This window comes from Penicillium nucicola, assembly GCF_028828085.1.
Source record: "Penicillium nucicola strain IBT 29836 chromosome Unknown utg000002l, whole genome shotgun sequence".
NCBI lineage: Eukaryota > Fungi > Ascomycota > Eurotiomycetes > Eurotiales > Aspergillaceae > Penicillium > Penicillium nucicola.
The window spans coordinates 1,077,649-1,089,696 of record NW_026643126.1 but is presented as its reverse complement, the minus strand read 5'-3'; the positions used below and the strand labels follow the sequence as shown (position 1 = coordinate 1,089,696).

General features: G+C 50.1%; 5 protein-coding genes across 5 annotated transcripts; 2 read left to right on the top strand and 3 right to left on the bottom strand.

Moving 5' to 3' along the window:
- Nucleotides 1–231: 231 nt before the first annotated feature.
- On the bottom strand, nt 232–3,313 carry N7511_002166 (phosphatidate phosphatase App1 family protein; the record flags this gene model as incomplete). Its single annotated transcript, XM_057124591.1, has 2 exons — nt 232–3,160; nt 3,270–3,313. 2 exons carry the CDS (start codon nt 3,311–3,313, stop codon nt 232–234), a joined length of 2,973 nt encoding a protein of 990 aa, XP_056986750.1.
- Nucleotides 3,314–3,541: 228 nt separating this feature from the next.
- N7511_002165 (UV-endonuclease UVE-1) lies at nt 3,542–5,608 on the bottom strand (the record flags this gene model as incomplete). The annotated part of the gene is made up of 2 exons (XM_057124590.1): nt 3,542–5,065; nt 5,120–5,608. The coding sequence occupies 2 exons, from the start codon at nt 5,606–5,608 to the stop codon at nt 3,542–3,544; spliced, it is 2,013 nt and encodes a 670-aa protein (XP_056986749.1).
- Nucleotides 5,609–6,157: 549 nt separating this feature from the next.
- N7511_002164 (MFS transporter) lies at nt 6,158–7,597 on the bottom strand (the record flags this gene model as incomplete). Its single annotated transcript, XM_057124589.1, has 3 exons — nt 6,158–6,862; nt 6,921–7,322; nt 7,382–7,597. 3 exons carry the CDS (start codon nt 7,595–7,597, stop codon nt 6,158–6,160), a joined length of 1,323 nt encoding a protein of 440 aa, XP_056986748.1.
- A 684-nt stretch (nt 7,598–8,281) lies between these two features.
- Nucleotides 8,282–10,019, top strand: N7511_002163 (hexokinase family protein; the record flags this gene model as incomplete). The annotated part of the gene is made up of 2 exons (XM_057124588.1): nt 8,282–8,754; nt 8,804–10,019. The coding sequence occupies 2 exons, from the start codon at nt 8,282–8,284 to the stop codon at nt 10,017–10,019; spliced, it is 1,689 nt and encodes a 562-aa protein (XP_056986747.1).
- A 306-nt stretch (nt 10,020–10,325) lies between these two features.
- N7511_002162 (TatD family hydrolase) lies at nt 10,326–11,290 on the top strand (the record flags this gene model as incomplete). The annotated part of the gene is made up of 2 exons (XM_057124587.1): nt 10,326–10,340; nt 10,391–11,290. The coding sequence occupies 2 exons, from the start codon at nt 10,326–10,328 to the stop codon at nt 11,288–11,290; spliced, it is 915 nt and encodes a 304-aa protein (XP_056986746.1).
- Between the last annotated feature and the right edge of the window lie 758 nt (nt 11,291–12,048).

Below are 12,048 nucleotides of genomic sequence, written 5' to 3'. Positions count from 1 at the left end.
CACCACTGTACCTCGTTCTGCTCGCCTCCCCACATGATGGTCGGCGGTGGGGACAGGGCGGCCTTCATGATAACCAAGAAGGCAGAGCGCGATTTACCCAGCCAGGAGGCTTGCTACGTGAGCCTTCACTCTACACATGAGAGAGAAATATATATCTTAAAAAAAGGTTTTGCCCGATGGGAGTATATGACATGTAACGTTCAAGCAAAAGGTAATCTACCAAGGATGACCCTATTTCTTCCTAGAAACAGCCTCCATATCTTTCATCGCCTCCTTCACTAACCAGCTACAAACAGGTTGGGCATCAGTTCCAACGCGCCAACTACCCAGCACAACCCCATGGTCTTCAAGGACCTCAGAAGCACGCTCCCAGCGACGGCGCCAGAGCTCCTCGCGTTTGTTCGGGAGTGGTACGGGAGGCATTCCCGATTCGTTGTTTGGTCCAGCTGGAGCCTGCCGTGACCCATTAGACGGACCTGGCGACAGATTCAGCCGCTCGCTTGCATATTGGAATCCTTGGTATGCAGCTTGAGCGGCCGCTGCTGGGTAGGATTGAAGGGAACTTGCTGCGGGGCGGGGTGTCGATGATCCACTGGAGTCGGACTGGGCGGTTGGCGATGCAGTGTTTGCACGACGGGGTGGAGGGAAAGGTGGCTGTTGCTTTGAGCCTGGTGGGGACGAAGATCGGGAACTTGATGAATCATCGTTGAGATTGCCGAGCAATGATGATGAGTCTCCAGTCGTAGATGACCCAGCTGTGGATGGCCCAGTCGTGCTTCTGCGAGTGATTGGCGAGGGCTCTGCGTCAATCAATGACTCGGTCTTGGGTGCAGATCCACGCTTAGGTGGAACAGGAGGAGCCGGCTTGCGTTGAGGAACTTCTTGTGAAGGACGTGCTGGTGCGGGACTGCTTTCCCTCGTAATATCACCAGCTGTGGTGCTTTGTCGCAACGCGGAAGGCCTAGCCGGTCTGGCTTTCAAAAGGTCCGCAGGTGTGGAAACCATACGCAATGCAGATGGCTTGACTGGCTTAACCGGAGGTGGACGTGGTTGGTCAGGGTGGGTAAGTCCAGACGGAGGTGGCTTGTTGTCAATGATAAGATCTGTAAGATCAATCAAGTCTTCGAGGTCCATGTCCTGTGGCGCAGCGTCCGGTGAAGGTATATGTACCCCTGGCAGAGACGGAGATGCACGAGGCGGCAGAGTTGGTCTGTTGGAGGCCGCATCTGACTGATCCTTCACGTCCGGTGAACTGCGACTGCGGTTAGACGAATCAAGATGGTTGACAGATTTCTGGAAGAATCTTTGGGGCGCCGAGGTCGTGACATCACGGATAAAGATACCCAAGATGCGGCCAGGGTTTGCCAGGACGATCTCAGTGTACACCTCCAGATCAGCCTCGCCGCTGTCACCAACCAAAATGAATTTGCGTTCAGGGAAGTCCCGCAGAATCTGCTCCAAAGATCCACGTTTTCTCTCTGCTGTGGGCTCAAATATCCCCTGCAGCATTCCAGAGTACTGCTTGAGATGGAACGAGCCTGGTGGTAGGCCCACCATCTTGAAGTATCGTTCGAGGAGAGGATACAGCTGCCATGGAGCGTTGGACACATAGTGAATTTGAACACCCTGCTTGGCCAAACTGCCATACCAGTCACTGACTCCTTCAACTGTGAGTTCGTCCAACTCACGAACAAATGTGTTGCGGAACATTTCTTTGGCCCCACCAGCAATAGCCGAGTGCTTCACTGTATCATCGATGTCACTGATCAAACTGATGCCAACAGGATCGATGATCTCAATTGGCCGTGCAGCAGACAAATCCTCCGATGCCAGCACGCGAATGTGGGTTGGTACAAATGGCAACGCGGCCCGAAGATGGAAGTGACCCGATTCATCTGTCGTGATGTTCCGAGACTTGCTTTCATTCTCATCAAAGAAGAACACAGTGACGGGCATACTACTGACAGGGTTTGTCAGGAACGGACGGAGTCGCTCCATGAGATGAGCATTTGCCATGGAAAGCTCATCTTTGGTCAGTTGTACAGGTCCATCCGGCTTTTCTGTATGTGTGCTCTTCCAAGCCGGATCTGCTTCCTTCTCAGCCGTATCGACTAGATTTTGCACCTGCTTGTCCACATATTCATCATCTCCCTTGCCTGAGACCTTATCGTCGTTTTCATCATTCGCCGTTCCAGTTGGCGCAGAAATACCGCTTAGCTTCCTGGCCAGCGCGATCATCAAACGGTGCTTTCGACTCAACGGTCCTCGGCCAGGAGCGTAGATCCAGCCACGCACGTCAACGGCCACGACCGCATTCTCAGTGTCAATTTCATCCCAGCCAGGTGTACCGTTATCATCGCCATGGGAAGAACCCCGGTATTCATCGATGGTTTCTGACCAGGATTCACGTCGCGGACGTGTGCTGGCATCGCTCTTCTTCCTTTCCGTCAATTTTCTAGCGTAACTTGGGAAAAGAACCATCTCTTCATCGCCCGATCGCGCAATTTCGACGTCTGGGAATGCACCGGGTGTGTTGTAGTAATCCTCATCATGGTCATTTCTCTGTCCGGACCATTGAGACGTGTAGGCCTGGCGCAACTCATTCGCAGCCTTGAAGTACTCGTAGACCCTCTTGCGACGGCTACCAGGGGCACCGGCGCCATCAGCGCCTCCAGCTCCGAACGTCGATGAAGGCCCCGGCTGCGCCATTGGATCTCTCGCGGCTTCCTTCGGCTCGGAACGGGCTCGGATCGACTTCGAGCGTCTTGTAGCGGAGTTGATAACGGATGCCGAGTTGGCTCTCCAGGTACGGAATTTTCGTCGTGGGCCGAGAAGGTACGAGACGATTCCTCCGCCGAGTCTGCGATCGCGCGCTGCGAGTCGTGCTTGGCGTTTGACGATTGCTCGATAGATCCGTGATTGTGCCCGGTGACGGAGGGCCGGCAGGGTCTCGTGTCGGAGGCCCCAGAGACGGGACTGGGCTCGTCTGCTGGCGTGTGTGCCAACGAGCAGGCGGAGGATTCGTGAGAACTTGCTGGGTTGAGGCTCACGGGAGAACGAAGGTAAGAGGGTGGGCGGGCGCTGTGAGACGGAAGTCCTCGGCCGGAGACTTGGCCAGCGGAAACGTGGTTTGGGAGCCAGGATCTCGATGGAAGCGAATCTAGTCAACCGACTGGGTAATGAGAGAAAAAGCCAAGTGGAATAAGGCTGCGGAAAGACCTGCGGGGAAGAGATCGCCCATGACGATGATTATTCGGAGCCCCTCTCACCGCGTTCGTTTCAGGTTTCTCGGAGATTTCGACAAGTTGGGCATTATGATGCTATATCCTATATTTAGGGAGGATTTGCTTGTAGTTTCAAGTCGAAAACAAGAAACACTTAATATGCATGATTGGGGTGTGTTTAATAGCAACAAATGGGTATAGAAGACTTTTTTTTTACTATGAAGATTGACGGATTTCAGAGCCATATGTAGCGATATTGGTGCATGTTATTCTACAAGTAAATTTTATCGTACAATATTCTAGACAGAGCCAGTCAACTAAGCACTGTCCTCGGTGTAATTCACCTTCTTCGCACGTGAACTCCGCCGAGAAAGTGATTCTCCAGTTTGAGCATTGTCCATATCTGCGGAACTTTCGATAGACCCCTCGGGCTCAGGGGTCGACTCGATCTCCGAAGCCTTGCGCTTGCCACGAGCCTTAGACGGAGTCGTGCGCTTGGCAGCCTTGGGTTTCTTAGGGGTTTCTGTCTTGGCTGCGTCGAGAGGTACATCGTCTGCAATGCACTCGGTCTTCACCTTCTTCGGTGTGCTTTTCTTCGGGCTTGGGGCTGCCTTGGGCTTAACAACCTTCTTCGCGGGCCTGAGCCATTCTTCCATGCCACGGGGCCAGTAGACCCTGCCCTCAGGACCACCCATACTGAGGTCTTCCTCAGAAATGGTGCGAGGCGGGGGTATTGAGCCCTCAAGGTCCACAAAACCACCGTTCTTTTTCGTCTTTTTCGGTGGTTTAAAGGGTTGGTTTTCGTCCGGGCGCATAAAAGGTATTAAGTCGTTCACCTTTTCGTAACCGGGAAGTTTGAAGTTTCTCATCAGCTCAAAGACAGCCTGCTCTTTGTCTTTGGCTTCAATCATCAGGTCCATGGTGTCTGCACATGGAGGCAGAGTATTTACTCGGTCACTATGTTTGCGGCGTTGGCGAGGGGTGATTGCTGGGGCAGTTGGCTCGGAGTAGTGCATCTTCTGCGTGATGTTCTTTCGAGACCAGGTTGCTGAAATGCGATCATAGAGTCCAATGATATCCTCCGTGCCTTCGCGAAGCGCATTAGAGTCGAAAATGATATTATGGTGGTGATAGTCGAGGACAAGAGGGATGTTAAGCTCCTCGCAGATTGGCAATAGATCATGTACAGACCAGCTGACATCGTCATTTTCCAACACCAATCGATTCTTGATGTCCTGCGACAGCTTGGCATAGTTCTCCCGGAACCGATCAAGTGTCGCGGCTTTATCACCAAACACGCCGCCCATATGGAGGATCATTACCGCATCGCGATCCTGCTGAGGCGGCAGTTTAAGTAGCTGGAGCAACTCTGAGTGGTATTCCAGATCTCGGTAGGAACTCTCGATCACTTCTTTCCTTGGGGATCCGAACTGTGTGAATTGGCCAGGGTGAACCGAGACTCGATGGCCTAGTTCTGCAACCACCCGCCCTGCCTCCGCCAGAACTTCCGAGGCAAATGGCGCTAATTTATAGCCGTATTCCTTGTGGCTAGCGAATGGGAACATTTCACTGCTTAATCGCATAAATTTAATGCCGTATCTGTCATTCCAGCGAAGAATCTTGACCAAATCACGCGCATTTGTCAGACCGAGACCCTCAACAAAGGCTTGACCACGAGCAATATCGGCTGGTTGATTCCGATCCGGACGATTCTTGGTCGGATGCGCAGGCTGTTCGGGATCTTGGAGGGGGTGTCGGTTCTCAACGATCGATGCGATTCGGCATGTTCGGGAACAGAATACGGACGGAGTAGCATAACGAAGGTAGGTATTCAAGCAAGCCTAATTGGGTCAGAATTGGGTGTTACACAGCATGAAACTCGATATAAAACTCACATATCCTAACCTTCCTTTCCAGGGCAGAGGAAGATAGCTGCTATTCACTGGTGGGGCTCGTCCAAGGGCCTCCTTCAGTTCCTCTGCTTCGAGAGGAATGTCCTCTTCGGACTCAGGGTCCAATGCCACCTCGGCTTGGTGGGAGTGTATATCGTCATTAAGAATATCTGCAGGCTTTGCCTCGGATCCATGAGGCTCAGTAGCCATAATCATCTCGTCGGTGTCCAAAGAATCCGTGTCTCGACCAAGATGTTGTGAATAGGTACGAGACGGTATGACGGACTTCGAAGCCAGCGGGAGAAGCGCAACGCGTTTATAACAGAAGCGCAAAGTAGGGGCATGAGTAATTGTCCGGATTGGGGCGAGCGATCTGGTCGCCACAATCGATCGGTGGAATTTCAATGACGTGTGGCGACCCAGGCCAGCTTCCAAGGAATTGACATATTGGAAAGACAGACCCTGCAGCAGTCGAATAAACTGCCGACACATTCGAACTCTTTGGTTGTAAACGAGGGAGAGTTGACGAGGGGAAGGGCGGGAGGTTCATGACGCGCTAACGCGTCGCATTACCGCCCAATATGTCTGTTCTTGGATCCCGCGACAGTGCATCTCTTCACGGTCTTGCGTTCTGTCGCTTTGGGATTTTCGAGATTGAGTCTCAACCCAAATATGTTCATTTCCCTGCAATGATATGTGCCTGATGTCATCGAGATAAAACACCATGCGTTCTGAACTGAATCACTTGGAAACAAGCACAAAACGGTGAAGAAAATCGAGAAAGCGAGACCAGATTCAGGTAACATACTGCATGAAACGCTATACTCGCTTCGAAGATTTCTGAGCAGACTATTCAAGACCTGATCTGTGGCACTGTATACAAACTTAACCTATTGTACACAACCTGGCAAGGGAAGAATTGGATTGTCATGGAAGTGTTGCGATACATGAAAGTCCAATTGTACTACACAGGAACATATATGACTGTTTTTCAACTAATATTCCTCTGTTCCTTTCATTCTACTCAGACTTGGTGTCTACTCAGACTTGGTGAGAGATCTCACGAGGAATCCGGAAAAGCATTGCCCAAATGCCCAAAGACACAGCCAGCATCGCAAGCAGAATAGGCTGCAACACAACAACACCTTTAGCCTGAGCAATAGCACCAATCATGAAGGGGAACACAGCACCACCACCCATAGAGAAAGCCGCCGCAAACCCAATCGCCGCAACATGAAGATTTCTCGGAAGCAAACGAGTCATCACAATCACAACTCCAGGAAAGATCGTCCCCATGAAGAATCCAACCAGTGCCACTGCAACAGCCGACACAATGAATTCGGGCACAAGCCAGAATACAAGCTCAAGGGTGATGGCCAGCAGGAGATATATCGCAATCGACAACTTTTCTCCGATTCGTGGGGAGACAAAGCCTAGTACGAATCGACCCATGGTGATACCGAGCCAGAAGCCAGTTTCTGCCATTCCAGATTCAAAGGCACCACCGTGGCGGACATCGGTCATGAACACGACAATCCAGCCTCCGATTGCTACCTCGATTCCGCCATAGAGGAAGAGGAATACGGCGCAAATCCAGGTAACCTTGTACGTGAGGGATTCTCCCGTTTGTGACAATGCTCCTCCATCTCGACCAGGGATACTTGGATGCTCTAATTGATATTTTGCGCCGGTTTCTGCCCAGAAGGCACTGGCAGCATATACCAGTGCTATAGCAGCTGCTCCGGTCTATCGTTCCATGTTAGTTCAATTTTGCCGAATGTCTGAGGGACGGAAGGTCCAGTACCATCAAATAGTAGTAAGAGTACCACTGCCACCCTGCCTTTGTGATCAAACTCGTAGCGACAAGAGGACTAACTGTAGCGCCGATGCCATAAAACCCATGAAAGAACCCCAGCACTTCATGCGAATTCGCCATGTTTCCAATCCAGACATTCCAAGCGGCATTATGGAATCCACTGCCCAATCCAACAAGCACATACGAAACCACCAACACAGGGAATGGCGGATGAACCGATATCACGGCAAAAGCTATCAGGTGACAGCTCGGCGCAATAATGGTAATCCCTCGCCTTCCAAAACGCTGGTGGATCATATTATTGATCATTGCAGATAGGGCATAGCCGAAGAACGGCGAAAGGAATACCAAAGAGATGATTGTATAGCTTTTGCGATAGTATGTCTCGAGCTTAATTTGTCCATACTTCGTTAGTGTGTACAGTAGCGGAACTGGACAGGGACACCAACATAAGGGATGATGGCTCCATAAGCCGCATCATTCGATCCCATCACGAACGCGCACCAGAAAGTCGCTGTCACCTTCCATATTGTGGCTTTTGATTCATTCCATCTGAGGGCGACATTTACTGCGTGCAACGGTGGGTCTTCTGGACTTGCATATGGATCTTGAGATTCAACATGTTGATCAGGCCAGGACCTCGAACTTGAGCTTTCTCTACTCATTGGAGTGAATTGGAAGACAATCAGATTAATAAGACTCGAATTCAGTCAAAGTCCACGAGTGGGGCGTAATATTTGTTGCGGGGAAATTCTTGCGGCCAATGTAACCTCGTGGCCAGCGTTGAATTCGTGATTAGGGTGTGTGTGTGTGCGTATGGCTTCGATCTATACACTTTCAATATCGAGTTTCTCTCTATAGTCGGAGCTTGGGTTTGGGACACGAGATGCCTCGAGATGATTGAAAATGCAACGAGTCACCAACCTATCATGAACTCAACCGAGCCATTTCTGAATATGTTAGATGAAAAAAAGATAACCAATAAAAATTCGCAGGCTTGTCCTCTTTATACATCAACCCTGTCGAATCTGGGAAAGCTAGGGCCGGGAGGTTGGTAACCTGGGCTTGGCCTGTGATCGCATCCAGGAACTGAGTCAACTTCTCCACCAAGTTGATGACCTTAAATTGTCACCGAAAAGGACTTGAAACCCCCCGGAATCATGACAATCAACGCCCAACCCAACTATACAGACACCGTTGCATGAAGGTCACGTGGTGGTATTCTACCCTTTCTAGCCTCGTGGCATATTTTCGTCAGCAACTGGCTTCTCTTTAGTTATCATCCAAGGCCAGAAATTGGGCCTGCAAAGCAATCTTCCAAATTATCTTGGGTGTATCATCGGATCAATATGGCTACCTCAACGGTGGAGCAACCTGCGACAGTAAAGCCAAATCTGAAAGAGTTCCTGCAACCCCTCCAGGTGGGCATCGAAACCTTGTATGATTTGTCCTGTCGACTATCAACATCATACACAAATCTGGCCTTGGAGTCGACTGAACACTTCATTCCAACACCCATAACTTGTCTCCCAACGGGCCATGAGACTGGACGCTATCTCGGTGTCTATGTTGGTCTGTCTTATCTACGAGTGGCCTTTATTGATCTCTTGGGAGATAAACAAGTCGAAGGGCATGCGCGTGTCCGACGAACGTTAGAAAAAGCCTGGCCTATTGAAGATCATTTACGAAAAGACCATTCCCTGGACCTGTTCACCTGGATTGGTGACTGTATTGCCGAGGTTGTGGCGGACAGACTCGCCAATCCGAATGAAGAAAGTCTGGACCAAATAACGACGGGGATTTCCCTCTGTTTACCTATAAAGTACCAACCCGCTCTTCAGTCACTCCGTTCTCTGGCTTATTTCATACAGACAGAACTCTCTCGATGAAGCTATCTTGATGCCAACAGGCAAAGGCTTTTCTCTAAGCTCAGACCTCAACCTCCGCCAAGCACTTCTGAATGGATACGAGCGCCACACGTATTCATCGCATGGAGATGTTGAGCGAATGCCTGCGAAACGACGCAGGTTGTTCTCACTACCTAAATTAAAAATCGCTGTCATGATCAATGATACTACCGCGACCCTTGCTTCATTGGCCTATTCAATCCCTTCATTGCCCAATACCCGTGTGGTTATGGGACTGATTGTCGGTGCAGGATGCAATGCCACTGCGCCAATGAAGATATGTGATCTTCATGAATCAAAAACACAAAAAATCCGGGAAAAATATCCGGAGGCGAAAGAGACGCTCATTTCTACCGAGTGGACTCTTTCCACAGCTGCTGCTCCCTTTGATGAGCTGCGCATTAGAAATAAATGGGACCATGAACTCGACCAGCATTGCAAGCGACCGGGTTTCCAGCCTCTAGAATATATGGTTGGAGGTGGGTATACAGGCGAGTTAGTTCGGATCATCTGCTATGACTACTTCCACAGAGTCCTGGGGGTAGCGGACTCGATGTTACCCGTGAAGATTATTGAGCCATATTCCATTACGACGGAATTTCTTTCCCTGGTTGTTGCATCATCGATGCCCGACGAATCACTGGCACACAAGCTTTCTCAGAAGCTCGAACCACCAACGGGAAGTAATTGGAGTTGGACCGCTGAATATGCTCGTGATATCCGCACCATCGCATCAGCCGTGCACGATCGAGCCGCTTCATTGGTTGCAGCCGCCGTGGTTGGTCTTCTCGATTGCATCAAGGAAGTTAAACTGTGCAAGGACTCCAGCGATGTGCCAAAGTCACCCCAAATCCAAAACCGCAAACAAACAGGATCAGGCTCACCTGGCTGGAACAGTGGCCCGGAAGAACTCGCCGTGGCCTTTTCCGGTGGAGTCATTCAACATTATCCTCATTACAAAGAGAACGTGCAAAGACATATCGACCGTCTCATACTCCGCGCTGGTCCGCAAGCAGGAGGTAAGAGTGTGTTCTTGCGCGAAGCTAGTGATGGTGGAATCATTGGGACTGGTGTTCTCGCGGGAACTGCCTCGGGGGAGATTGGGGAAATAAAGGTTACAGGTGGCTCTCCGTGGCCATTACTGTCTCCGATGCGGAAGGACCTGTCTATCAAAATATAGTAATAGTACAACTTGTGGTTCTTCAGAGCCAAGTACATAAGACGCCCAGTTTGCCGACATCGGGTGTCTGTACCCGATGTTAATATATTTCAATGGGATCCTCGCTCGAATTTATATTAGTCTTTTCTGTCGCCTCGTCCATTTCAAAGTTCTACGCAAAACTACTAGTTCTTCATCGGGAATTGCTTCGGAATTCAACCGGGGAAAATCGAGCGTGTTGGACGTTCAACCCGCCAAGAACACAGAAGACACTGCTCGACTTTTCACCGTTATTACTCTTCAACCCACCAACCAAGAAATCCCACCATGAAGTTCTTCGACGTAAGTAAACGAATTGCTGAGCAGATACAAGTCTCACTAACCCATACCAGGTTGCGGTAACATATACCGCAGACCAATTCCAAGGCATCTACCGAGGGAAACAATACCACCCAGCCGATTTCGGCGAGGTCCTCCAACGAGCCAAAGAATACAACTGCGAAAAAGTGATGCTTACAACAATGACACTTGAAGGTGCGAAACAAAACCTGCAAGCAGTGAGGGAGTTCCCCACAATGTGCAAAATGACCCTTGGCGTGCATCCCTACCACGCCGCCGAGATCTACCAACAGCCCGGGTTACAGTATCTAAGCGAACTAAAAACACTCGGCGAAACACTTATTGCCGAGTCACCGTCGCCTCTAGCGGCATTTGGTGAAATCGGGTTGGATTACGAGTACCTCAATCGAGCCGATAAAGAGACGCAGCAGCGTGCTTTCCGGGAACAGTTAGAGTTGGCGGTTCATTTTCAATTGCCGCTGTTCTTGCATGTCAGAGAGTCGGCGGAGGATTTCATTTCGATTATTACTCCTTTCCTTGAGAGGTTGCCCAAGGGTGGGCTGGTGCATTCCTTTGCAGGCACGAAGGAGGAGATGCTGCAGCTTGTGGAGCTTGGGTTGGAGATTAGTGTGAATGGGGTTTCGTTCCGGAGTGATGAGCAATTGGATATGGTTCGGCATATTCCTTTGGATAAATTGCAGCTTGAGACTGATGCGCCTTGGTGTGAGGTCTTGGGCAATGATCCGAAGATTGCGGGCTATTTGGAATCTAGTCGGCCTTTGCCTGCGAGTCGGAAGCATAACAAGTTTATGTTGGGGCAAATGGTTAAGACTCGTAATGAAAGTTGTACTATGGAACGTGTTGGGTTAGTCGTTGCAGGATTGAAGGGTGTTACTATGGAGGAAGTTGTGAACGCAGCATGGGTTAACAGCTGTCGAATGTTTTGGACATGAATATATATAGATTCACCGCTGATAGACTTAGATCACATAGAATGCACTTTGTTTATTGTAAAATTGAACAAATCAGAGCAGTAATACAATTTGTTTAGATTTGAAAGCCACTGTCTACTTCATTCAATTCATACGTCAAGCCATGCTACACCCCACAGCATCGCATCGCATCTCATGAACCACGCAGCACCAAGCTTTCCAGACAGAACACTGACAAAGAAAAAAGCCCCGAGCAACTCCAAAAATGTAAACAAAGCCCTTGGGTCAGAGGGATGTAATTGGTGCCCTGAGTAGGCATGCAGGGGGAGAACAGGAGTTGAGGGGCCAACCCCTTAGGGCTTCCGCCAGGTCAAAGTTCGAGACACAAACCGGTTGAATCACATACTTCACCATTGCACAGAGCAGAATGAGTGAGGATCGGGCGGCACTGCTCTGTCCAGTACATGGCGTTTGTGACGCGGCCTTTTTGAAGACTCCTGACATCATGGCTGAATTTTTCGGACGCTTGGCTCGGAGATTATTGTGTGTTGGAATGGAGTCTGCGGCTCTCATAATTGATCCCTGACCTTATTTCTTTTGGCTGTGCAATCCATTGCCCCTGGGTGCCCAAGTGGTTGCCCTCAATCAGGGTCTGATATGTTGGTCATGTCATCTTGGGTCCAGACTCAATTAAGAGAATGAGTGGTCTTTAGTTCTCTATGTTGGCCTTTCAAATTCACCATAGAGTTCAGAGTGGGAACAGCCATCTGGAATGAGGC